The sequence below is a fragment of the Gymnogyps californianus genome, unplaced genomic scaffold, assembly GCF_018139145.2.
Source record: "Gymnogyps californianus isolate 813 unplaced genomic scaffold, ASM1813914v2 HiC_scaffold_32, whole genome shotgun sequence".
Classification (NCBI taxonomy): Eukaryota; Metazoa; Chordata; class Aves; order Accipitriformes; family Cathartidae; genus Gymnogyps; species Gymnogyps californianus.
Window position 1 is genome coordinate 1,445,974 of NW_026114202.1, and position 25,834 is coordinate 1,471,807.

The following is a 25,834-nucleotide window of genomic DNA, read 5'->3' on the forward strand; positions in this document are numbered from 1 at the left end:
GCTGGGCGGTCCTTTGCAAGAGATGAGTGTTGTCCCCGTCTTGGAGGTGGTGACACTGAGATGCAGAAAGTCCCTTGACCCTCTGGAGAATTGGTGGTGGGCCTTGGTGGGAGCCCAGGCGTGGAAAACTCCTGCTCCTTTCCTACCCATTGGCCCGCACTGCCTCACTGTCACGGTTCCCAGTGAGCCCTTCTCACTGCGATGCAGCGCTTTCTCTTCATATGTAAAAAATCGACTGGGCCCTCTGAAGTCTTATTTAAACTTGGGTTGGATTAATTTCTCTTCCCTGATTGTGTCTAGGGCACAAAGAGATCCTCCTTCCCTGCGAGCGCAGCGTTGATTAATTACAGCCCTGCAAAGGGCAGCTTCTGCTCTTGATATTTTTAATTTTTTTAGCTTATTTAACAATTTCCTCTTCTCTCCTCTCTCCTCAGCTTAGCTCAGCTGCATGAAATATGGGAGACGACAGGCCGTTTGTGTGCAATGCCCCCGGCTGTGGACAGGTACGTTTACAGTATACTTTATTGTGAATGTGTCGTTGTGAATCAAAGTGGCTGTTTTATCACTGAGGCAAAGAGTTTAAAGCTGGTGTTTTACGTGATCACTGGAGGTAATCAGATCAGAGGATTTGCAGTGTGTAAATCCAGGTTATGAGCAAGTGCAGGCACTCCAAAGTAATGAAATCTGCCTTGCTTTGTGGCGTATTGTTATTCTGCTGGTGTTTTCCATGAGACCCACACAGCCCAGAGAAAACATGCTGATCTCCTGTTAATGTTTTCTGATAACATTGCTCATCTTCTTTCAAGGCTATTTAACCAAAGGACAGATATTCGTTCTCTGTGGGACGAGTTAGCTGCTATAGCATATTCTGTAAAGCAGCTGAGAATGTGACAGTTGATGGTTTGTGTTATGCGAGCCCCAAACTGCCGTAGTCTATTTTGGGCTTGCAAAAAAAAAAAAAAAAAAGACTCATTGTGAATTTTTCCTCCATGGACAGCATGCTGGAGTTGGCTATGGCCTTGCAAAACTTTTGCTCACTTTCCTAGGGCAAACGATTATTGCTTTGAATGAGTCACGTCCCCTTTTCAGTCATACAGCTTTTCTTGCCTGCCTGGGAGGGCACCTTTCCATTGCGTTTTGCTTGGTTTTGCAATGAAGCTAGTGCTTTCCCAAAGCCACGCTTAGGGTCTCTCCGGTGCTCGGTGGCGCAGCGTCTTGGCGGCTCACACATCGTATTAGTGGGAGGAACGGGGGGGATTGTGCAATTACTGCTGGGGCTATTTTAATGGGAGCTATTAGAAACTGGGACTTCTGTGGAAGTACGGCCCTGTGCAGAGTCCAGCGAGAACTGGGTTTGTCTATTCTGAAGCGTTTGAACCTCAAAATGCTAAGATGCCCTTTTGTAGGGGAAGGAGAGGGGAGGAATTGTGGCTTTTAAGTAGATATCAAGTGATGCGCATGCACTTTGTTTTCCTGGCTGCAACCGTTGGATGTCAGGTTGCCAAACTATTATGGCTGTGACGCGTTTGGGAGCTCTAATGGATCCCAGGGTACTCCCTCTGTCCCCTGTCCCTCCCCCCCCCCCCCAGTTCTTCAGTGTATTTAATATCTTAATGCCTCCTGTGGGTCTCTCAATTGAAACTAAAGATAATTCTGCATCCCCAGGGCACATCCTCTGAGACTGCATGTGAATTCTGTGATGCATGTATTTTTATAGCACAGAAATGGGTCAAAAAATCTCATCTGATAACTCTTGGGGACTGGGGCTCTTTAAAAATACACAGTTAGGACTTCTCAGCTTTTTGGTCATTCTAGCACTAGTCTCATCTGAAGCATTTTCTATCCACTTGCAGGTGATCTTCCTTTTTTTTTCTTTTTTTTTTTGTAGGCTGCTTTTTATCTTGAACTTCTTTGCCTGTGAAATTGTGCAAGTCATTTATAAAATGTATTAGCTGTATTTGAGCACTTAATGATGTGAGGACTTCAATCATACAACCTTAAAATCGGATTCAAACAAGCAATTAAGGCAAACAACAATGTATTTAAATTTAATCTCCCACAATCTCCCACAAATGACATATAAAGGTGGTTGCTTCCTCCTTTCGCTGTTCCAGACTGCTGCTTATGGGTAATTCTGACAATTCTTCATGTTAATATTGAAATGTTAGAATCCGGGTAATTCATACCGGTATGATTCATTGTGATCTAACCTGACCTCGTGCACAGTTTCCTAGAACGTCCTTCAGTACCTGTTCAAACCAGAGCATGTATTAAATAATGATGATCCAAGCTTGATTTAAAATATTTCCAGTGATGGAAAATTCACCACAGCCCTTGGTTAAGTTGTTCTAATAGTTAATTGCTCTCGCTGGTAAGGAAAAATTATGCCTTATTTCCAGTCTAAACCTGTTCAGCTGCAGCTTCCAGGCTGTGGATCTTGTTAATTTTTGTTTGTTAGACAGAAGATCCTTCCTATCAAATTTCTGATGTCTGTAGGTGTTTGCTGACTGATCAAGTCATCCCTTAACAGTCCTTCAGACTAACTACATACATGGAGCTCCGAGCCTCTCCCTGTAAGTCCTAGTGTCTTACGTGCATTTTTTGTCCTCTATTCTGTGCATCAGCTTCACGTTGAAGGTTTTTAAGAGCCTTTACGAATCCTGCTCACCACTAATGCGCAGCGGTACTGCTGTGGAAGCGCAGTGGTACCCGAGAGCCGTACAGACCGTCGTGGAAGGATCAGCAGCTAAAATTAATGTTCGATGAGCTGTGCTTTCTGGGGCAAGTGGAGTAAAATTGGATCGTTGCGATGAGCTGGACAGGGTGGCGCAATTGGTAGCTTTGAATATTAAAAATAAATCCGAATTTGAAGTTGGGGGGGGGCTGATGGTGGCCAGCAGCTGTCTGCAGGGCTCAAGCTCTGAAGCACGTGCTGCATTGTTTCCCTAGCAGCTTGTGCTGCCTTTTGGCACTAAACCCTGACCCTTGACAGGCCACCGTGGATCATCCCATCAGAAATGGCTTCTTCGTGTGGACTCGTGTTGAAGCGAAGCCTTAATAAGGGTCAGAGGGGACTGCACCTATCTCGGTTCGTTCCCTCATTCCTAAAGATCGAGACCCTTGTCTTCAAATGTAGGGGACAAAAAGGGGCAGTCAGCTCTGTGTGATCTGCTACGGAAACATCCTGACCTTCCCACAGGTGCTGAGTGCCCGCGGCTCCCATCAGAGTCTGTACGATCCAGAGTTTTGAGTTTTCTGGAAGGTAGTCTTGATATTTTTCACCCAGGCACACAAATGCACGCCCAGGCGGTGCCGTGTTGTTGCTTACAGCAGGGGAAGCTTTTTCCCAGCTCAAAACCAAGCCAGACTGTGGCTGGCACTGGAGAGGGAGACTTCCTTGCAGGATTCAGCCTTTTTTTCTGATTCTTTAAGACCTTTGGGTGCATTTTGCATAGGAAAAAAGCCATTTGAATGGGAGGGTGTCGGTGGCTGTTGAGCCTCTTGGGTTATCAGGGTTAACATTTTGGGGATAACTCCTGGCTCGCCGGGTCCTTTCACTGCCGTGGCTCCAGCGTCTCTGTTCCTTTCTCTCATTTCTAAACCTTTGATCCAGTGCCCAATCCATTGGCGTGTTTTTATCCCTGCAGATTCCTGCTCTTTTGGGTATTCCCCTGTTTGAGGGGTACACTCTGGTTTTGGTGGGCTGCTCCCGCTGCACGGGAACTGGCTGCTTTGGTCCTGAGCAAGCTGGGATGGGCTTCTGGATTTCACTATCAGCTGGGGCAGCGGGCATGGGGACAAGTCGCCCAGTCTTTTTCCGCTCACTAAAATTAGTGATCTGCCTCTTGCAAACGCTGCGTTGAGACGTGCGGTAGCGTGGGAGGTCACGGGAGAAGGAGAAGGGAGAGCAGAGCCACACTAATTGGAACAGGAGACTTGGAGACAATCACTGTAAAGCCAGTGGTGATTTTCCCCCTTTAGTTTAAAGGGAAAAAAAAATTATTTTGCTCCCCAGTGTAATTTCTTTGAACCATTAGCTGCTTCTTTCCCTCTGTAGCTGGTACCAGCCCCATCTTTTATGCTGTATGCCCTTTTTTCCTCCTCTTCCTTCACTGTTTCTATGTAGAAAAAGGCTGTAAAGCTAACTTTTCAGGGGAGTGAGGAGGGGGAAGAGGGAATGGCCACCGAAAATAGATGAGCAGATCTTGCTGTACCCCCCATATCATCACAGCTAGTGGGCTTTCAGTGGGTATGTAAACATGTTTTGGTTGCTAGGTCTTTAATGGTTGTTATTTTTGGATCCTGTACGCGATCACTTCCCAACAGTGAGTCTGCTGTGACACAGCTGACTTCTAAATGTGCCGCATATACTGCTTTTAAAAAAGATTCTTCTCAAGGTCACTTATCTGGTTTCTTCTCCAAGAGGACAGGTGACACATTTTTCCCTGACCCCCTTCCCCCTGGCCCTCTCTGCGTAGAGGCAGAAGAGCTCTTCTCCAGCCGGGATGTGGCCCCCCCCCATGCCACTCTCTGAAGGCGAGGAGGGAGGTAGAGGCTGGCCCCTGCCTCCGAAATGTCTGCAGAAGACGTAGAGCAATGCCTCAAGTAAGGCTTTCATTGAATCTGTTAAGTGAAACTAATCTGGGGGTGGTGTGCTCTGCTAATCATTATTAAAATCTTCTAATCCATTTAAAACATACTGAGTGATGAAAGGCAGCCTTAGCGCAAGCGTTAGCTGTAAACTTTAGCGTTGCCATTAAAGTTGAAAGGTATTAACTAAGTCTGTATAATGAGACAGCTCTGACTCATTAACACAAGGTAATTAAAACTTCGGCCGTCCTGTCTAAGGCATCTAGAGCAAAGGTCTGGAAGGAAGGCGGGGGCTTCGGCTGCTCTGGTGCTGCTTCATTACCGTGAGCTAGTGGTGGCAGAGGGAAGTCGCTCAATGTCTGGCTCTATATCCTCCCTTATAAAACTGTGTTAAACCCTTCTCAGGGTGCCTGATGGGTGATTTGGGCAGGCAAGCTGGCAGTGTGAAACGTAGGCTGGTGGAGAGACGTGCCTCTCCAACAGTCACGCCTCTTCTGCTCCTCTCCTGAAGGCTTCGGGAGCGCTGGATGCTTGAGGCTTTATGAAGTGTCATAACGTAGGAACATCTTTATTAATAAAACTGTTTGGTCCACTCCTGTTGCCCAAACTAATGGAGGGGCCATAATATTGAATATATTCTGCTGGGACCAAGACTTTCCCTAGCCCCTGTCTCCCCACTCCGCACCATTTCACTTTTTATAAGTGACACAAATCATCGCTCAGGTCCTAATTCCAGCACTACAGTTATACAGGCCATTTCCTCAAACAATCGTTTGCTTTTTTAAACCCACCCTTAATTTAACAATTTATTCCCTTTAAACCCATGCCACTGAGGTGATGCTCGTGCAGTGTCCGAGAAACGCGAAGCCCAGAACTTTCACGAGGCCAGAAAATGATTTTTCTTCTTTGTGGTTTATTGTATCCTCTTATCTTGTCATATAATAGAAATAATGTTTATGGCATTGAGGCCTCAGCATCACTTGGCATTTAACCAACCTCAAAAGCAGTTTATTGCTTTGTATACTCTGCCGCCATGACCATTATCCCTTAAATCTCTATTGCTTTGTAATATACGAGGCAACAAATGGCTTCTGTGATTGGTTAAATGTGGAACTGAAGCTAAGGTGTGTTTTGTAGCTTGTATAATCCAAACGAATATAGATTATTCTTTTTATATGAGTCCTGGTGTAGAGAGGGAAAAATGGCCCTCTTCTCTTTCCAAGAAGCGGCGAGCTCTCCTTGTCGCGGTTCAAACTTTCCGGTAGCCCAGGACGTGCACGGTGCCTTGGCCGCTCGGAGGTTTGCCATGGAATTTCCAGCCATGGAGTCATCGCTGTCAGCAGCCTGAGCTGCGATTTGTACCCGTATATCTTCATCCCAGTTTCAGGTAGGGACCAGCTCCACCAGTACGAGGAATGAGTCTTGTCCCTGTCTCTGCAGGTCTGTCAGTGGCTGAACGTCCTCAGTGGAAGCAGATCATTCAAGACGAGCTATTGTGATTAAAAGAGGCAGAATGATATAGTGAAGCAAGCAGGTAGGCGTGTAGAGCAGCCCGGAGGTGAGAGGAGGAAAGTGCCCATACCCATTTGCTTTACAACAAAGCATCTTTCTTTTGCTGTAATTTCAAAGGTTTGCTTTGTTACCGTCCTTCTCTCCTTCCAGTTATGGTGTAAAGCAAAAGGTAAGAAAATATTCCCTGTCTCGAAGCTGCCAGGAGCCACCTGTACTCATATGAGAAAGTCCAAAGGGATGTCTCAGCCCTGCTGGAGCTTGCTGCCAGGCCTGGCCAGGACCACGCGTGCGCAGGACACAAATGTGTTCGGTTTGAATATGAGCGTGTACAGAAAGAAATACTTGTGTGTTGATTTAACAGCCTCCTTAGAGTCTGCCTCTTGAGACTTTGTTCCTGAAGCTCATGAAGGGAAGCCAGACAAACTGCCTAAGAAATTCAGAGAGTTAAAATCGAATCTTTGAGAAACTTCATCCCAATTGGCTACCTGCTGTTAGAGCAAACAGGAATTTAAATGGTTATTAAGCAGTTATGACACCCTGTCCTCCAGTAGAAATTGTTACTGTCCTGGCATGGGAACTGAGTGGGACTGGACTTGGACACAGGCGCAGGGTGTTTTTCCTAAAGAATTCAGGCTCCTAACACCCACTGATTTAATGAGGTAGGAGCCGTTATGTCTTTGGAAATCTGAGCCTTATTAATCAGGAGAATGGCTTCTGTGGAGCGGGGTGGATAATGCCAATCACCAAAGCTGGATAGGGCTGGTGAGGGTGGCAAGCCAAGAGCAGGAATTGCAACTGCCCCTTCCAGGGTTACGTGGCACGATCGACATCAGGTCTCGGCGCCAGGGTCCCCAGGTGACCCGGACACCACAATGCTGTGGGGCTGGATGCTGCGTGTCACCGGGGGACGCAAGCAAAGGGCTGGATCACATGGGAAGCAGTTCCCATCCGCCTGCAAGCCCTTGCAGGTGGCCCCAGGCGGTACAAAGACTTCCCCTGCGTGCCCGAAAGGGTTGCTCCCCGTTGGGGTCGAGCTGCGGCTGACGCCCCCCTCTACCAGTCAAATATTAAAATGAAAAATTGTGGATGTTAATGATGGAGCGAGAATAAAATCCTTCTCCGAGCTTTTTGTTATGCTTGGGCACAGATACCCCTTGTCTGTAGTTAGCATGCAAAGTCACGTATATGTTGTGTCCCTACTGCACCCAAGTGATTTGAAGAGCTGAGCCATAAACTAGAGTTTCTTTTCTGTTTTTTAAATTGAAGGAAACGTCTGAAGCTCTGTGGCGAGGAATTCCTAGCTGTATACGCCTGCTTGCTTCACATCTGCAGCTTTTTATTTGAAGCTGCCACAGCCGAAATAAAATTCGACAGAGAAACATCTTGGTTAAAGGTCTTCTATTATTTTACAGGAATGCAGGTTTCCAGACTTAATTATTTATTTCAAATAAAGGCCTTTACAGCTGCAGTACCTGTACATCAAGCACAAAATGGCAGATGCTACACAAATCTCCAAGCGTTTACAGTGTGTAATGGGTCCACGTAAAAGTAGTGCTTGGTTATAGTAACTCTTTGGGTTGTTAGCATCAAAAGAAGTGAATTAATTTGAATTGTAACTCATGTATTGTCAGCAGAGTAAAATGATATCTCCCACCTCTTGCTGAAGGTATTTTTGGAGGTGGGGAGGGGAAAGCTAATTTTGAATAATAATAAGCTTGAGAAGGCATCTGAAACCAGTAAACGTTTATTTTTTACACTCCTATAACTTAAAAACGGCCAAACCAATTTAAACCAAATTGGATAATAAAAAATATTGCTCCTAGGCTGAGCCCCTGTATGCCAAGTTCCAGCCTAGAATGAATTTTTATGACCAAATTATAAACCCCCTAGAAATGAAGGTTTAAAATGGAAATGTTGACAGACCTTTAACTACAAAAGCACTATAATAGAACTTCTTTTTTTATAAAATGTCTGTTTTAAAATATAATTAAGACTTAAATATTATTTAATAGCAGCATTTCCTGTAAGTTAAAATCTTTATCATTCCTATGGCTGGGATTCATTGCCAGTTCTGAGAATGCCAGCTCTGCTTTGCATTTGAAGCATGTGTGCAGTGCTGAACCGACACAGACACTTGTCTGTCAAATGGAAATGGGTCTGGACAGCTTTCCAAATTCCCCTTTTCTAAATAAGAGCCTGGATGCCAAAGGACTCGCTGGACCTCCGCACAAATCCTGCGGCTCTGGGAAGAAACTGCCGCGTAAGCCTTTGCCAAAGACTCAACTTTTAATAATGTGAAATGCCGGTGGTTCATTCTTCACTGGAAAACATGTTTGCATCCCCTCTGGCTGATTAGGTATTAATTAGGAGTTGTGCTTTTAGCGTGATGGCTGCTTTGGTGTTCTCAGCACATGCTGACAGCCTTTCAGGGCACTTTGGAAAGCCGGGGACCGAGCAGCCGGTCTGGCCGTGATGAATCTGGAAGCCCCTCGTGCTGCAGAGCAGCGCCTCGGAGAGCCGTCCTTGCAGGAAAAAGAAAAGGCTTTTCTTTTGCAAGGGCTTTGCACAGGCTTCTTCCCCCCCCTCCCGCAGGGGTGCGCTTGCTGTCGCAGCTCCGGACTGCAGTCCTCCCCGATGCCCTTTTTATTAGCGGTGGTGCCGGGCGATGGCCTCGTGCCACAGAGCAGGACGGTGCTGTGCAGCTGTGACAGCACCCAGTGTGGGGCTTGGTTTTCATCCCTGCCCCCTTTCTTGGACTTGCTAATTCCTCTATTTTGCTGCCTGCCTTTCCCCCCCCCCCCCGCCACGTGAAATGCTGCCGTTTAAAAATAACCCCTGGATGGTTGTTGCTGCAGTGCCGCAGATGCAGGGATTGTTGCAACACCCGGTTCCTGTACTGGCATATGGCCGGCTTGAAAGTGGAACTAGCAGTGGGAGAGTAGCAGTTACTGCATGGTGTCCTCTCCCTTTTCCTGCTGGTTTTCTTGCTCTCCGCTGTCCTTTTGCAGGTGAATAAGCTTCCTGGCTTTAACCCTGCTGCCAAATACCTTCTCAGGACAGCCTTTGTTATCGGGGATGCTGATAGCAGGATGCAGAGATCTGTGAAATCTTCACCTTAATCTGCTGGGGTGATGTGTTTTGTATAGGGTTATTGTTAAAAAGTCTTCATCGGAAGAAGCCAACTGGTAGAAGGCAACTTAACCAGGAAATTGGGCATGTTTGTAGGTGAAACTGCATGACGTTACAAGCACGCTTGTGTGTGCACACACTGTTGCTTGCCGTCCCTTTCCTTCCTCGTGGGAGCCACAGGAGCTGCTCTCCCTTCTGCAGCCACGTGTGAAGGGCTGGGTGTGTAAGAGCAGCTTTTTGCTCCTATGCAGGGACAGCCGCAAGCTGGGACATCCACCCCTAAGGCCATTCTGGGAGGGGACTGTCTTAAAGGGCAGGCATTGCAGCAAAATTTATCCGGAAACTGTTATTACATGTATTTTCAGCTGTCACAGTGTCCTCCTCCTGTGTGTACTGTGCATGCGGTGCTAGAGTTTGACTGGCAGAAGGTCTCTGGAAGCCGCAGTGGACATGCTTGATAAGGCTGTGCTGCATATTTCACTAGAAACCTCCCAGATCTGGTTGATAAAATAGATCTGTGAGGTTTTTTTTGTGTGAAGTAATTGCTTACTAGCACAAATTAGTTTAACGTGTACGTAGAGGAGATAAGTAACTTCAATTCATGTTAGTTCCTTTCTAGTGCGGATTTTCTCAGAAACGTCTGGGCTGTGACTTTGACTTCTTGCTCTGGAGATGCAGTGAGATTTGGCAATAGCTTTTACATTTCTGTTCCGGTGAATGCCTGTTCTAGAACAAGCCCTCGTTAGAATTTCTTAGCCATATTGGCTGCTGCAGCAATTAAAATGAAGAAATAGCACCTCTGGATTTGAAGAAATAGCTGCATGGTTTTCCCCTCTGTCGTCTTAGAGATGCTGTGCCGAGGCTGCAGAATACCTAATAACGCCTTAAAATATGCAGAAGCCGGCTTTAATGCAGGTCCTGTCAAAGAAAACGCTATCGGAGGGTGAGCCGTGCTGCAAAGCATTGGCTCGCCGTCCGCTGCTGCCGTATCAGGCACGCTCTCCAATCGCTTCATTAGCATACTTGTTCATTTTGGCGTAAAAATGGAGTATATGAGGCGGCACACAACTAGTAAACCTATTTCATGTGGCAATAGAATAGCCAGTAATGGATCTAATTGCCCTTTTGGAGCACCTCTTGTCCCAAAGGATTCTTCAACCGGTCACAAATCACATCAGAACTGCACCTACCGCTGAGCTGCGGCGCTGGGGAAGGTGCGTTTCTGGTCTCCCGTGCAAAGGGAGCCCCTCCTGCCAGCGAGACGGGAGCTGAGAGCTCAGAGGCAGCGGCACGGTTTTCTTCCGAGCTGCTTAAAACTTCGTTTAACCTTCCTCGTTTCAGAGGAAGGGCGCCGAGTAGCACCGCGGGGCATCAAGCCTTATTTCCAGGGAAAGCTGGACTGTTAAGCCATCTGCTTTTCGATGGGTGACTTGCAGACTCAGCAACTATAAATATATAGAGAGAGCGCACATGGAGGGATATGTTCCCATATAAACAGTCATATGTGTATATCTACATATATATTTATTTGAATATGAACATATCCTGGCTACCAGTCCCCCTTTATTGGGGCTGTTTGATGCCGTGTACTTGAGGGCAGCAGGAAGGAAAGTCAGCAGCAGTCATTACTCGGGATGTCGACGTAGGAGAGCATCCCCTGCTTGAAAAGTAGCCTCTGCACGGTGCCAGGGGATGCAGGTTTTGCAGGGTATCCGTTGATGCATGCGCTTTACTCGGGGCTTGCTACTTCAAAGAGGGTATTGCCGTTCTCGTCTCCCCTCTCTCAGAGCACGCGAGAACCCCCGTGCACATCTCGCACCTGCAGCACCAGTTGGTCGTGCGGCTCGCAGGCCAGCGAAGCCCATCGAACTGGGTCTGGAGTTTCCCAGATGCTGCCAGGTTTCTAATGATTTAAATTTCTGTTTTGTTTTTTTGTTGTTGTTACTGAGCCATATCCTCGTTGTTCCCAGATTATGGGATGGTTTCCACTCGCTGTGGTGGGGGGGAACAAGGAGGGAGGGTTTCCCCTTTCTTGGGAACATGATCAGGGCTGCAAAAATACCCGCAAAGGAACATGGCCGTGTGCTTGCAGGGAATGGTTTCTTCTCTTTTTGATTTAAGGGAGTTTCACAATCATGGAGTTTCTGCTTTGAACGAACTAATCTCAGCCCAGTCCCTACCTAAAGCTCTTGCTCTATATCAAAAATGCAAACTGCGTGTGCTGCTAGCACGAAGCCATAAATTGAGCCAGGCTCTTTTATTAACTTGAAATTAGACTGATCTAAAAGCTTGCTTGTGGTCTTGAGCTTAATAGGAGCAGAAAGCTGCTGGTGGCTGCATGCTCTCGCAGCCGAATGCGAACCTGCGAGTGTTGCCATGTTGACCGTGGCTTGTGAGTTTAACCTCATGTGATCTTATCTCAAGAACTGCAAAACCTGTTTTTCATCCGTGCTGTATGGCAGCCGCCGTCCCTCGTAAAGCAAATGAGAAATAGGGCACAGGGTTTTGGAGGTTTTAGAGGGAGGAGGGTTGGTTAGGAAATGAGAGAAAGATCTTAAGGTACAATCAAAGCCTGCCGTACGCTCAGTGTTGAATTTTTCCTGCCTCTTTTGAGCTCTGGGTTTTTTCTCGGCCAGTAAAATATTTCCTTATGTTAAAAACAGTCTTTTGAAGACAAGGCTGTTTGGTTTGGGGGGCGGTGGTTATTGTTGTTGTTCAAAGCCTCACTTGCTACCTGTCTGCTAATCTCTAAGAAAATTATGAATGCTTTGTGTTTTACTGCATGAACAGATAACTTATTCCCCAGCTGCGGATGCAGCACGTAGCTTGGACAAAGGCCTCGTTATCACGCGATCACGGATACGTTTAATTTTCAAAAAGGTGCATGAGTTTGCAGGATTTTCTGTAAACTTCTTGCATAAAATCCAGCCAAGTTGTCACTTAAGGACAAAAAAAAACAAGCAGGAGGGACTGTGCCTGGGACTTCCATCTTCTTCCCCAGCAAAAACAATGCTGAGGAGGCCGCTTTGAGGCGCGAGGAGGAAGACAGGCATGTTTTCCTTCGGCTCCTTAGACCCTGCACAGAGTTATTAGTAACTAACAAGCCTGTGACCTGGTTTTATTTCAATATCTAAATAACCGGGGGATTATTTTTTTTCATGAGTCTGCTTCCCCTGTTCAGTTCTCTAATCCCAGAAAGACACAACTGAGCTTTGCAAAGAGACGAGGAGACAGCTAGAGACGGCTCTTGGTAATTGGAAAGGCAGCTAAAATACTCTCTTTTTTTTTTTTTTTTTTTTTTTTTTTTTTTTCCCTCCCAAGGATGCTCGCCAGGCCAGAGCCGGGCATTGTTGGATGGCGGAGGCCGCTCCGCCCCTCTGCGGCAGCCGGGCCGGCACGGCTGCTGGCGCAGAGCAGTGCGTCGGGCGATCGATGCGGCTCTCCCCGGCCGTGGCGGCGGCGGTGGTAGCGGTGATGCCGGAGCACGGACGAACAGGAGATGCCGTGTCCTTATGCGCTTGGTGGGGAGAAAACCCCTGAGCATCTCATTGCTGGAGAGCAGGGTGGGAAAAAAACCTTTAAGGCATAATATCTCAGGTCCTTTCTAGAGATTTCATGTGAGATCTGAGAATGAAAGCAGAGCTATTGATAGAAGGGATTTCTAGTCATGCTTTTTTTAAGCTTTAGGGGGTTTTTGACTAACACTTCTCTCCCCTCGGCGGTTGCTGCTTTGCATGAGAACCTTCCTTAAAGAGTCAGTTCTTGGGCTGAGGTGTAAAAGCTGACAATAAATACATTTATTTCTAGTATCTCTTTTGACACGGGAGGAAACGTGAGATTTGTAAAGGACTGATGGATTCACTGGGCAAACACTGCGTTGTCCTGCCGCTGGGGGGTTGCGATGCTGTAGCCGCACAAAGGACTGTGGCGTGTGCGTGTTGGAAAGAAAAAAAAAAAAGTACCTTTTGGGCTTTTTCTTCTGTGTGCGTAAAGAAGAGGGCATGTGGCCGATCTGCAGAAATCCCCTTTGTGTACAGAAGGTAGCAAGCGGGGATTTTTTTCTTTGCCACGGTTCACCCCTTCCCTGAGTTAGTGGTACTGTCTGGAGGAATTTAGGCTAAAGCAGGTCCTGGGTGTGTTGGCAGAAAAGCAAAGGTCCACGCAGGAGAGGCTGAGCTGTCGGCTCGATAACATCCCTGCCGTTCTTAAAAGATCCCCTGCAAATCTCCTGCCGTGGTAAATCTCAGGAGGAGCGTGGCATCGTGTTTATTTAACACCTGCTTAACGATGCACGCTGAGAAACTGCACCACCACTTTCCAAGCACTTGTACCAGCTGTTTTGCTCAAATAATTTTTTTATATGCCGGATTAAAACAATAAAAACATTAAAGTCCTAAAATTCCCCCTGAGAGTAAACATCTAGACAATAAAGTATTGTGTGTATTTAGGGGATGGGGTGGGAGAGTTTTGCAGCAGTGCAAAACAAGCTATAAATTAATCTCAGCAGTAAAGCCTGCTAAATTAAACCATTTCATAAAATGAAGTTCTTGCAAAATGTTGAATCAGTCTGTCTTTGGGGCAGTTAAAGATTTTTGGCTTCTTAACTCCTTCAGGTTATTTATAAATGGTAAATGTGTCTTGAGTAGCTGTGTCAGTCGCTGCTTTTAGGCAGAGAAGCGGGGTTTATTTTGGGGGGATAGACGGGGAGGGTTTTATGGTCCCTAGAATAATTGACAGGAATTCAGAGCATCACCTGTCATGTGTATCTGCTTAAACCCCCTTAATGTGGGCTTCAGACAGGGAGAGGAGCGGTTCAGTCTCAAAAAAGCTCATTTATAAGAATAAATATTCAAAGGACCGGATTTTAAGCGATCCAAGCTAGACTTAAAAGTAAGGAGCAGATCATTCCACTGATGTCTTGCTCGTGTGTATCTCGCTGGCTCTTTTCTTTGCTTTTTTTGTTGTGAGACTCCTGCCTTCCCCACTGCTTCTGCTACCCCAGACATCTGCAAAGTCACTGTGCGATGTGTTACCAGATACTCGCAGCGCTGAAGGTACAGGTGCGAGCTCTTCATTGCACAGCATCGCTGTCAACTTCTTAATTCTGGCTTCTGCACTTGTAAAATCTGCTAATTCATGTACTCGCTGGGGTATTAATCCAAGCTTTTGTTTCTGTGGCTGGGGGAGGTGTTTCCTGCACACGTTTTAGGTATTAAAAACAATTTGTGATTGCTGTGTTAGCTTGTCTCCCTTTTAAGAGGCTTGTGTGATGTTTGCTATAAACCTCAAACATTTGTAAGCTTTAGAAGAAAATTTAAATGCATTTTGCTTTGACTGCATGTGAAATTTTATTATCTGCAGCCCATAACGTAGGCGGGAAAATTGTTAAGACCCTAAGGATGCGAGTAAAGCGATTTTGGTGACCTCAGCTGTATATTTCTACATCGCTGAATCATCACCCAGTTGGCACCTCAGCGGGGGTAATCTCTGCTTGCGAGGCTGGGAGCACAGACGGGGCTGGGGAGGAGGGCTGTAGATCAAACAACGTGGGGAGAAGCTTATGGGAAAGCTGCTTGCGTTATGCTTGGCTCTATCTCGTCTGATTTTTTTTCTTGCACTTAAGAGTTTATCCACTTAATTTTTATTAAGGGCTGCAGGTGGAAAGTAACGTTAAAAGGGTTTACCATTAGCCAGGAGCGGCTAAGGAGGCAATTAGAAGCGAGCGAGAGCCCTGGGCTGGTGCGAATTGCAGCTGGGGAGTCCTCTTCAGACGCGGAAAGGCTTTTGCTGAGGATTTTGTCGGGTCACTAAGTACACAGACAAGCACCAGAGAGCTGGGAGCGCGTTAATGCACTCTTTGAACGTAATCCTGTTGTATAGACAGCTGAAACCTCCCTGTCGTGAGCTCCTGTAATGGCAGGCGTTGCGAGGCGTTTGGAAACGAACGTGAGAAGAGCAAGGAGACTTGCTTCCCCGTAAACCTGACCTGACTTGCTGGGGAAAACTTGGCACCTTTTGAAAGGCGGTGCAGTTGCATAATGATTGCAGATGATTTGGGGAAAAAAAACGATCCAGATCCTCAATGCGGGAGATCTCCCAGCACGCCGGGTGCAGGATGGAGTCAGGCAAAGAGCTTGGAGTTAGACCCCTCTGCAATAGTCTGCTCTGAGAAATCATAAATCTCGAGAGAGAAGAGGGTCACTGAGAACCTCATCAGGGTGGGAGCAGCAGCACGGCATTAATATGCCCATAAATCTACCTGTTACGATAAAACAGGTGGCTCTTCCAAGAGGCAAAAATAGTCAAACGCCCGGAATTTTTTTTCTGCTGCTGCCTATCTCCTTTTAAAAGCTTAATTACCGTGGTGCGCTGACATCTGACAACTTATCATGGGCAATCATGGTCCTTTATAAAATACAGGACTTAGGTTTGCATCCGTGTCTGGAAAGCAGGGGCAGAAAAAGAGCGAAGGGACTCTGCAGGTTAGCCAAAATCTCCGGGAGAAAGGTGTGGAGAGGCACAAAGGAAAGATGCATTTTTCATGCGTGGTGTTGGTGAGATTGGTGCTGGAAAGCTGTTTGTGCTTTGAGGGCTCCTTGAAATAAAGAAGATGAAGGGAGCTACAGAATGGGTTAGTCATGGGGGGAAATCATGCCCTAGGATAGGATCTGGGGGCTCCATAAATAAGGATGGATGGGAAGGGATGCGAGGGCAGGACTGGCTCTGGCCTGACGGGAGTCACTGCAGGGGCTCGGTGAATTCCTCAGTCTCTCATTTCACATCTTACACTGGGACAGACGTGGAAATCGGAGCTGGCCAAAGCGATCTCCACTGAGCTGCTGCAGAGCACTCGTACCTCTTGGTATAGACAAAGGGGGCCAGGCCCCTCTTATTTCTACGGCTCATTTCCAGAATGCTCCAGTCGCTTCTCAAGGTGGCCAAGGATCCATAAATCTCAATTTGCCTCCTGTGTCTTGTCCCTCTCCACTTGATGATATCCCATCTACCACGCTCAATAATTACCCTCCCCGTTTTTAGACTGCATGAGTGTATCATCTAAGCCGTGCCCACGCACCTCCAGTTATGTGGGTCTGCACATATAGCTTGTTCCCTCTCGCTAGCAAATGCCAACATTAAAGGGGAGAAAACCCAAGCCTCAAAGCCACTTGAATTCTCTCTTCATTTAGCGTGATGCCCTCTCCAGACTGTTGCAGTTGGAGCTTCCCCAGGAGAGGTCCTAGCTCAGGTCCACAAAAACCACTCCTTTTTTCAGGCAATAAAGCCTGTAAGGAGAGGCTCGCACACCATGAATGGGTGGGCGCATACCCAATGTTGCAAATGAATTGAAGGAAATCAACCTTCCAGTGCATTAAAAAACTGAATGGGGACCATGGCATCCTTTTTCTAATTGTAGTGTTGTTCAAAGGTCAAGGCTGAGTCACCTCGACTGTTTCAAGCTGCAGCATACTGGCACAATGAGCGCTTTTTTCCGTTGGAGCTAACTTTTTTTTTAGGATCGACTTTCTCGTAGCCCTGAAACAATAGTGCAGTGGAGAGGATCGTGTTAGCCTGGTGCAAGGCATCTTCCGAGAGGACAACCACCAAACCTCTCGGATGAGACCAAATTTAGCCTTCGCTCCCTTGGCCCTTGAGAATTTGCTTTGGAAATGACCGTAAGGGGGTTGGATTGGAGTTGAGGGACCGGCTGTTCGGAGCAGAGTCCGCTGCTGGAGTCCCGCTTTCCCAGCACAGCTTTCTCTTATGCTCTTCCCAGGGTAAGTACAGAAAGGGAGCTATCACCGTCCCGCGCGTGGGCACGGCAGCTCCCTGCAGCGCTGTCCTGCAGCACAAGGACCCAACCGCAGACCTTTGCTCAGACACGACTGCGTTGGGTGATCTCGGGTCTAAGGGAGATGTCCGAGTCCTGGTTTTGGCTCAGTTCTGCTGGCTCAAACCACTCGTTTTCCCTTTACCTACATTTTTAAGCTCGCCTCCCTGGTGCTGATAGTGCTGCCTTGCTGGGGGAGCATCGCGGCGTCCCCGCCAGGTGCAGGGGACGTGCAGGCTGCAAGACTCCCCGTTGTCACCCCGGGCTTAAGGGCTGCGTTTCCACCGAGGCTGAGCGCTCGGCTGCGATGTATGGCTTGGCATGGGAGCAGGGAAGCCGGAGCGGCTTGTACCACGGCGCTGCCGGAGCTGCATGTGCTCCGGCACCTGCTGCCAAAGCCTCTCCTCGCCCGTGCGGTATTGACAGACTTGGCCACCGTCCAGAGACTTTTTAAGATCCCCGTGCAGCCTCCCAAAGCACAAATCCTCAGCCCTGTAGACAAATTAATCGACTCCAGTTCGGATTTAATTATTTTTACACATACATTCTTGTTTCTCGGGGTATGCGGAGAAGGAGTTTCCTGTTATTCTTTTCTTTTCACTCTATAAATTATCTCTCGCATGCATGCGTTGCGCGGGGCTTGCTGCCGATGCTGTTTGTTTGCCGAGAAAGAGTCTTTGCTCCCAGATTATTCATTCAAGAGCTGTCGAGCGTTCAAGGCAGGAAGGGTGACTCATTTGGTAAACAGCAGAGACTTGCAGGGGAGGGCAGGAGCCCAGATTGGGTTTCTGTGGTAGATCTGAAGTCTTTGGGGGGGATTTTTTTTTTTTTCTTCTCTTTTTTAGCCTGTCTTCTCGTGAGCACCAAGGGCTCACGATTCTTTCTCCGCATTGCATGAGGGCAGGGCCCCACGAATCACACAACAGCGCGGCTGCATAATTCACCCTTTTCCTCCCGCAATGCCACATAACTTCCTAAACCGCTCAGCCCGAGCAGTGTTCTGCGGTAGGGCAGGGCAGGAATTTCACTTAGCCCGAGCTCCCGGCCCTCTGCCGTGCCTCTGCCCGTTTTCCTTGGTCTCTATTCCCCAGCTCTTGTGACGGGAAGAGATGCTGAGCTCCTAATGAATCACCGAGCACCCGCACTTGAAATACGGTTAGGGAAACACAGCTGTAATTGCCTTTGTTAATATTTTTTTTTTTTTCCTGCAGTGCTTCTCACATGGCTCCTGGTACTTGCATGCGCGGTCGGCTTCCTCTCCTAACGCCCTCGTGAAGTATGATGCCTTTTCCCTTTTTATTTGCTCTGTCTGGTAGGTAGGGGAAGAATTGATGGCTTGCCCAAGGTCACACTGAAAACCTGTGGTGCTGCTGGGATTCGAGCCGGGGACGTAATAATGATTCACATCCACACTGGAGCTATCTGGGGGTTCCCATGGGGCAGGCGCGTATCCATAGGCACAAGCTGTGGAGTCGCTGACGCTCTGCAACTCCACCCCCTCGCTCACCTCCGTTAATTACCGCTGTGCCTCTCCTCTTAAGTTATGTGGCAGCGGTAATTAATACATGTATTTTAATAACCTTCACTTTTTATCGAAACAAGGCTAAAAATGCTCCACCGTGTGGAAGTAAATAATTATTGCATTTCCAGGTTCTAGCCGAGTGCCGCAGGCTTTGTGCGACTGTGGGCAGGTCTCCCCATCGCTCGTCTGCGTCTGGCTGCAGAGATCTGCTGCTGACGGGATGGAGCAGCCCATGCTCGTGGACAGAGAGCTCGGGAGGAGCGGACTGAATCCCTGAGGTGTCCGTCCCCCTCAAGCATCCACTCGAGCAGAGGAGGAGGGTAGCGGTGTCTTAGAAAATCCTGTCTGCTCTCGCATAGTGTAGACCCGTTGGAGATTTAGGAGCCTGATCTTCCCAGCTTAGGTTTGCGTCCTGGGGTTTGGGCTGTAATTGCAGTGGCCGTCCTGGAGGAGCTGTGCCTACGAGGCACTGGGGGCTCCTCGTCTGCGGGGCCGGGTGTACTTTGGGCAAAACAAGGGGCTGCTTTCCTCCCAGGTGCTCCATAAACCACCTCAACCATCTGCTATTTTTCTACATATGCCCCTTTTTAAAAAGGAGAGAAGGTTGGTTCGTGGTCCTTCAGTGTGCTGCGGAGAAATTCCTCGGTAGCTGAAGGCTTGGGTTTGATAGCTGAAGCGCCCAGTGTCCAACCCAGGTGAAATCCCACTGGGATAAATGCCTTCCTGGCCAAGCAGGTCGGCTGCTGGCTGCTCTGAAGGGTTGGCAGTTGTTTTTGTCTGCACCCAGATGTGCTGATGCTCAACTTAGGTGCGCTGGAGATGAAGGAGAGGCTGTGTCTACCATATGAGACTTTATTAAAATAAAAAAAAAGAAGAAAAGTTGAATACAGAGTTTATTAAAGAGTTTGCCCCCTATGTCCTTGGCCGAATGCTTCCCTCCTCACCGCTACATGGTGTGCTGTAGGCCAGATGGTTGCTGCCTTCCCCCCTGCTGAAACACCTGCATTTCAGTGGAGGGGCATGTGTATGAGAAGCCCTCTGGGATAAGTGAAGCTATAGAAATGTAAATTAAATTATTTACCTACTCCGAGTTAAATGCTCTGCCCTTCTGGCCAAGGAGGAACGGGGATGGGACGGGCTCCAGAACCTGGTTAACTCTTTGTTTAAATTGCAGGGAAGTTTGTGGAGCAACCTGAGTATCTCGGCACTAATTGCCAGTGATTTGGTAGGAGCCGAATGCTGAACTGCCCATAAAAATCCGCTCCCTCCGGCCTGGTCATCCCTGCCTTATATAAAACGTAGCTCGTCTGTCACCTCCCAGGTGCTGATCTCAGGGAAAGCGAAGCATCCTGTGTCACGCGTTGGCATCTTAACCTTGCTGCTGCTCTCCCTCGGCTCGCTGGAGATAGGAGAAGCCCGACGTGGAGCCGTCTGCATTTGGAGGGCAGATTATATGACACAGAGAAGATGCTGCTGTGCAGCGCCGATCTGTGATAACTAGCGTAAAAACAAAACACACAATCCACCAGAAGAACAAAATCTGAAGGCAGATGGTTCTCTCTAAGCAAAAAAAGAAAAAAAACCAAATTTTTGTGGTTTGCACAATGTTCATCCCAAACAAAGTGTTTGTTAAAGGGCTTTTTGGCTGTTTGGACGTGGCTTCCTAACACCAGCACCCAGTGCTGCCTGTGAACAGGCTGAAGTTTCTGATTATTATTCTTATTCTTTCTTTCTTTCTTTCTTTCTTTCTTTCTTTCTTTTTTTTTTTTTTTTTTTTTAAAACAAGGAAAGGAACGTGAATTAATCACAGGGCAGGATGTAAGCAGATTTTTAAAGTAAAAGGCATAGCCACATGGGTCCCTGGAGTTGCCTGAGCCAAAAATAACTTTTCAAGATTTAATCTTGATGCAGTTTTAGTGGGGGGAAAGGGGAGCTGCAGGGGGGCATTGCACAAAACGCATCCAAGCCCACTCCTTTCCGAGGTGATTGAGCTGGCTGTGGCCTTTCTGATTTTCACAGGACCTGAGTAAACAGAAATAAGCTTTTCCTGCTGCCTTCGATTTGGGAAGGGCACCGGGCACTTAAATGCCCAAACATTTTGCAGACGAGCATCCTGCTGCAACGCAAGAAATGGCCCCGCTGCGGCAGCGACAAAGCAAAGCCCTGAAGCGGACGCTGAGCTCGCATCCCCCGGCTGATGCGGCCGTGGAGATTACTTCTCGCCCCTCTTTCAGGTTTTCGTTTCTCCCCCGCGCGGGCTGGGGTAAAATGACCTTGGCTCAGGGGCGTTCTCGGTATAAAGCCTGTGCTGCGCTCGCAGCCCACCGAGCAGCCGCTCCCCCGCCCTGCAAAAGGCTTTGTGCTCGAGCAGGAGTGGCAGAGCTCTCTTTGAATACCTATACGTCCAATATATGATCTGTTGGTTGTTTTTTTTTTTTTTTGTTCTTGAGGTGATCACTCGTAAACCTTCACTCTTCTTCTCGTTTATCCTCCTTCAGGCTTGCGGAGGTGCTGTCTCTTCCCTCCTCTAGCGGAAGGATGCTGCCACTGAAACCAGCTTTCCAGAAGCGCTCGGTAACCGTAGCTGCTGCGGCCACCTTCGAGCTGCACGGACTCGGTGCCTTGGCTGCTTTCGAAAACGTAGCCACGAGCTTTCCCAGTGGGAGCAAGTGGGCTCCGAGCTCTTCTGAAACCTGGCCCGGTGAGCACAGCCTTACGGAGAACCCTCCAAGAGGAAACAGGTCCGAAATCTTTGCGTGTCGTCTCTTGTAAGTGTAAAAATAAGACAACTTGGCTGTGCTATTGTTGCATTCTTTCAAACCAACAAGTCTTTGCGGCGTTACCTCCTCGTTGTCTCGTGACACCTCCTTTCCTATGGAAATGGGCCCATCTGGGGATTCACGTGGTCCTGGGCAGATAATTGTAATGGTCCCCCCGGCCTTTAAAATCTATGAATCACTCCAGTATCGGGGCACTTTATGCACATTAGCGAATTAATCCTTACAGCCTCTCTGCAAGGGAGGGAATTATCGTTGTCATTGCTCAGATGGGAAATGGGTGAGATGGAGCCCAGATCTGCGCAAGAACTGGGGGGTCACATCATTCACAGCCGTAACAGCTAACCTTTGGGCACCCAGCCCTTGGGGGCATCCGTGACCCTGCATTAGTTACCTCTGCAGTTGTGCCGAGTGAACGGGGAATATCTATCCAGCCTGCCACGCGGCTAGAAATCCATCTGAGCCCTGTCACGGCAAAATGTATGGATGGGGCGTAGGCAGCGGGTCTGCCGCAGCCGGGAAGCCCGGGAAGCCTGCGTCGGATGCTGGGTGGGCTGGGATGCGTGCAGGAGGTCCAGCATCTCCCCGTGGCATTGGCCTTGCTCTCTGCGCGTCCCTGTCTCCCGGCTCGCGTGGGTGTCCTGCGCACCGGGAGGTCCCCGAATGAAGGAGGTAGGTGCCCCTCGCCCAAGGCAGTGCCAGGAGAGCAAGGCAGACCCCAGGACGTCCCTCAGCCCCCTCGCCCCGAGCTGATCGCGCTGCGATCGCTCGTTGTAGGGCATCACAGCAACCGGACAGACTTTGGAAGTGAAACCTGTTGTGGCTCCTTTTAAAGTCGGTGACTTTGAGCTCAGCTTATCCACGCTGGAGCACTTAGTGCAGTCATTTACCTCCAGCACTGCAGTTGCAAGACACGTGCTGATTTCTTTTGTTTCCCCTGGTATCCAGGTGTTTCAACCATGTCACGGCAGTACCGTGGTGTCCGTGGGCAGAATAACACACCGCTGTGCGGGAGTTAAGGTTGGAGCAGTGTTTCGGCTTCCCCATCTTAATAACAGCTTATTAATTCAGCCGTGTGATGAACTCAATGGAGACAGGTTTGGCTCCTCACCCCTTCCAGGTCTGGTGAGACTGTACCAGAGTTGTGCTTTCGGCAAGGTAAAGTCTCCTTTTTACAAGCGTGCGCCTGTGGAACGGTTTGGGCTGTTGCAGCCTACACCCGGTCTATATTAAAACTGAATTTTGGCCAGGCGACTGGCTCGGTGCGCAGCCGGTGTTTATGTTCTCTGAAAATTACTGTCAAGGTTAAAAAATAGCCGTGCAGCTTGTGCGCTGGAGCTGCCGGGAGAGTCGGCGAGCGCCTGGGCTCCTGCACAGCCGGAGGGTTGGATGCGGTGGGTTTGGTGCTCGCCTGACCCTCCTTTTGCATCAAACGCAGTTGTAGGCTTTACAAAAGCAAGGAAAAACCCTGAGCAACCCCTTGTTTCTCGTGTTGTGCTTATTAAACCGATGGAAAAACCTCCTTCTGACTAAAGATCCAGGCTTCAGCCTACTGCATTTATTCTCTGGCTCTTGCTCTAATGGAGATGGCGCATTGGTCCTGCTGGAAGTATTGTGTCCTATTAAATAAAGATTTTTTAAATGAGCACATTTATTCATCGAGCTGTCACAGCCTGTTGAGTAAAGAATGCGGACTGGCCAGCCTTAGTCTGCCTCAAATCTGTTTTCTCCAAAAAGCTGTTACAGTCTCTGGGGTAAATAAACCCAGCCCCGTGTTTACCCAAACCCCAAATGCCATCTGTGTGCTCTGTCCCCTGCACCAAAGGCAGCCGTAGGGCCATCGTGAGGGGAGAGAAAAGCAGAAATCGGGTCTGCGCGTGGTGTTTAAACTCTTATTTATGCAGCCCTTCGCCGTTGCGGTGTGAAGAGTTGCTGCCGCTTTCGGGGCCAATTTGCAGCGTGGAGGCAGCGGCATTATCCCAGTGCCTGTCCCTCGCCCCAAAGAGTTTACATCTTCTTTTTAATTCAGACACCCGCAAAATAGCAGGCTGAAATAACACTGCTATATGTCAGCTGCTGATGGAAGGAGATTAAATATTAAAGCCAGTGCTGTGGCTTTAACTCATTCGATTTTTTTTTTCCGCCCCCCCCTACTCTTCCCCCTTTCTCCCCCCCTGCTTTCTTCTCTGTGTAAAATGACATGATTTAGAACTGAAGTGCCAGACTCAGCCTCTAGGTTTCGGCGTTTGGAAATGTATGTAGAAAGATATATTGTGTCTGTGAGCATTTCTGTGCAGAGAAAGAGAGAGCTCCCAAGCTAGTGAGACCACATAAAGATGTTAAATAGAGCTGTAACGCACACCGAAAGCAGGAAAAGTGCCGTAGGAAAAAAAAAAAATGTAAAAAAAAAAAAAAAATAATCCTGCGATGGAGCAAAATGAAAGATTAAAATAAATTCAGTGGTATTGAGGCTGGGCTGAAACGTGCCCCTCACGGAGCTGGGGCTGGCGGGGAGAGAAATGTGACCCCATTCCCTACCTCGTCCTCTTGCTGCTTCCCTCATTGACCTAAAAATCTCCCATTTCTTTACCCAGTACAAAACGGAGTCAGAGAATTGGGAATTTTCTTCCTTTTCCTTTTTTTTCCCTGTCTCTGCATGTTTAGTATTTCGAGACGCCGCTGGAGCAGCGGCCGCCTGCCTGTTAAATATTCATCTGAAACCGGCTGCTCCTCTGTCCTCACAAAAAAACCTGATTTATTTTTCTCGGCTTACCGTAACCCACCTATATTCCTCCGCTAACGGCCCGTCACCGTGTCGCAAGGGGCGAGCGGGGTTGGCAGCCGAGTACGTTAAAAGCCAGGGTGGTTTTGGGCCAGAAACATGACAAAGTGTCGGTGCCCACCCTTTCTCCCCGGTCCCCCCTTCCGCGAGCGCTTTATGGTGCGATGCAAAACGATGCTGCAAATTTTGTCTCCCTCGGAAAACGGCGGCGGTTTGCTCGCTTCTCCTTTGTTTGGTGGCGTTTTGGCATCGCCGAGGTTTGTAACGCTGTTTGGAAATGAGTCACGTTTGGGCTGGAGCAGAACTGAGGGTTTCGGAAGCTGCGGGGAGGAAAGAAACCCAGAACACGTGTATCTTTAGCAAAACTATTGAGAAATTTTATTTAAGGTTTAGTTACGGACCAGATCAGGGAGCAGTGGCTGGGAAAGCCGGAGTGTGTGTGCCCGGAGTTACGCGGGCAAAAACCTCTTTGGTTTTCTCCCTGCAAGTGTGTTAAGACCCACCAGCTCTAATTTATTTTAATTTGAGCCCCAGTTACGAGTCGCCATCACAAGCACCTTCTGATACAACGTGTTTGAAGGACGCTTTGCATAATACACTTGTTATTGCACCGAAGGGGAAGATGGATGGGACGTGTGTGGATGCTCCCGTTGTCTCGGCAGTGCTGTCCCTTGCCTCTGCTAACGTCCCCCCCGCCGCACGGCTCCCGGGCAGGCGCCGCGGCGGCTTCCAGCCTGGAAAACGCAGATTTGCTCGATAAAAAAATTGAGTCGTAAATAAACATCGGAAAGAGCGAGCGAACCCGGGGTGTCACGCTTGAGCTAATTCACAGAAACAGGTGGCTTTGGGTTGGTTTGGTTGTTGGATGGTTTAAAGAGAGAGAGAAAAGGAAGGGGAAAAGGGCAGAAATTCTTTGCTGCAGTAGCAGCTCTTTCTAGAAACAACAAGCCCGATGCTGCGCGGCTCCTGGGTGCATAAAAATCCTGCAGTACGGCCCGTGCAATGCCCTCAGCCTCCCGGTTTGTCGCAGTCTATTAGGAGAGGCGCAATCCATCCTCGGGTCTTTATGATTATTTGCTTTAACCCCGTCCCTGCCGCTCACCCCCCCCCTTTCCTCAGTCTCGATGCTTGGAGCTGGTGCAGCCGTTCAAAGCAGCCCCGCAGCAGGCGATGCTGCCCTTTTGTCTGGGTGTCAGCGATGGCCCCGTGCACCCAGCCCTTCCTCCGTGCTCTCGCAGGGTGGACGTGAGCCCCCCCACCCAGCACATCCCTAAAGCCATCACGGCGGTGTGTGTGTGTGTGGGGTGTTTATCCCGCAATTCTCCCGCAGGTGGAATTTCAGACGGCGTCTTTACGGCATGTGAAATGCATCCCCCCTCCCGGTTCGACGGTGACCGTGCTTTGGGCTGCTCTGCGCCATCGCAAAGAGCCACGGGCAGGGACGGCGGGCAGCCGCCTCCGTCCTGCTCCATAAAGCCACGGCCTGAATTGCCAGGCGGATGCCAGCTCTGTCGCACGCCATCCAAAAAAAGTTGCCTGACCCCTAATAGCACCTAATTCATCCCTCCATTAGCCAGCAATAAAACGGTGCATCTCACCAAGCGGGGCGGATTTGCATTTCCTAGATCGGTTGCAGCCGCCGCATGGCCCCGCCGCTTAAAAAAATGGATTATTAAAAATATTTGTCCCCCGTT

The 25,834-nt window shown here is 48.6% G+C and overlaps 1 protein-coding gene across 4 annotated transcripts in view; it reads left to right on the top strand.

Moving 5' to 3' along the window:
• The first annotated feature begins 439 nt into the window (after window positions 1–439).
• The window catches only part of LOC127028391 (cyclic AMP-dependent transcription factor ATF-7), a 43,932-nt gene continuing 18,537 nt past the window's right edge, over window positions 440–25,834 (top strand). For 3 of the 4 annotated variants that reach the window (XM_050914119.1, XM_050914120.1, XM_050914118.1), the window contains exon 1: window positions 440–503. In XM_050914119.1, coding sequence (XP_050770076.1) covers window positions 456–503 — 48 coding nt within the window. In that variant the 5' untranslated portion in view covers window positions 440–455. The remainder of the gene's footprint in view (window positions 504–25,834) is intronic. The other variant, XM_050914121.1, reaches the window with a different exon arrangement.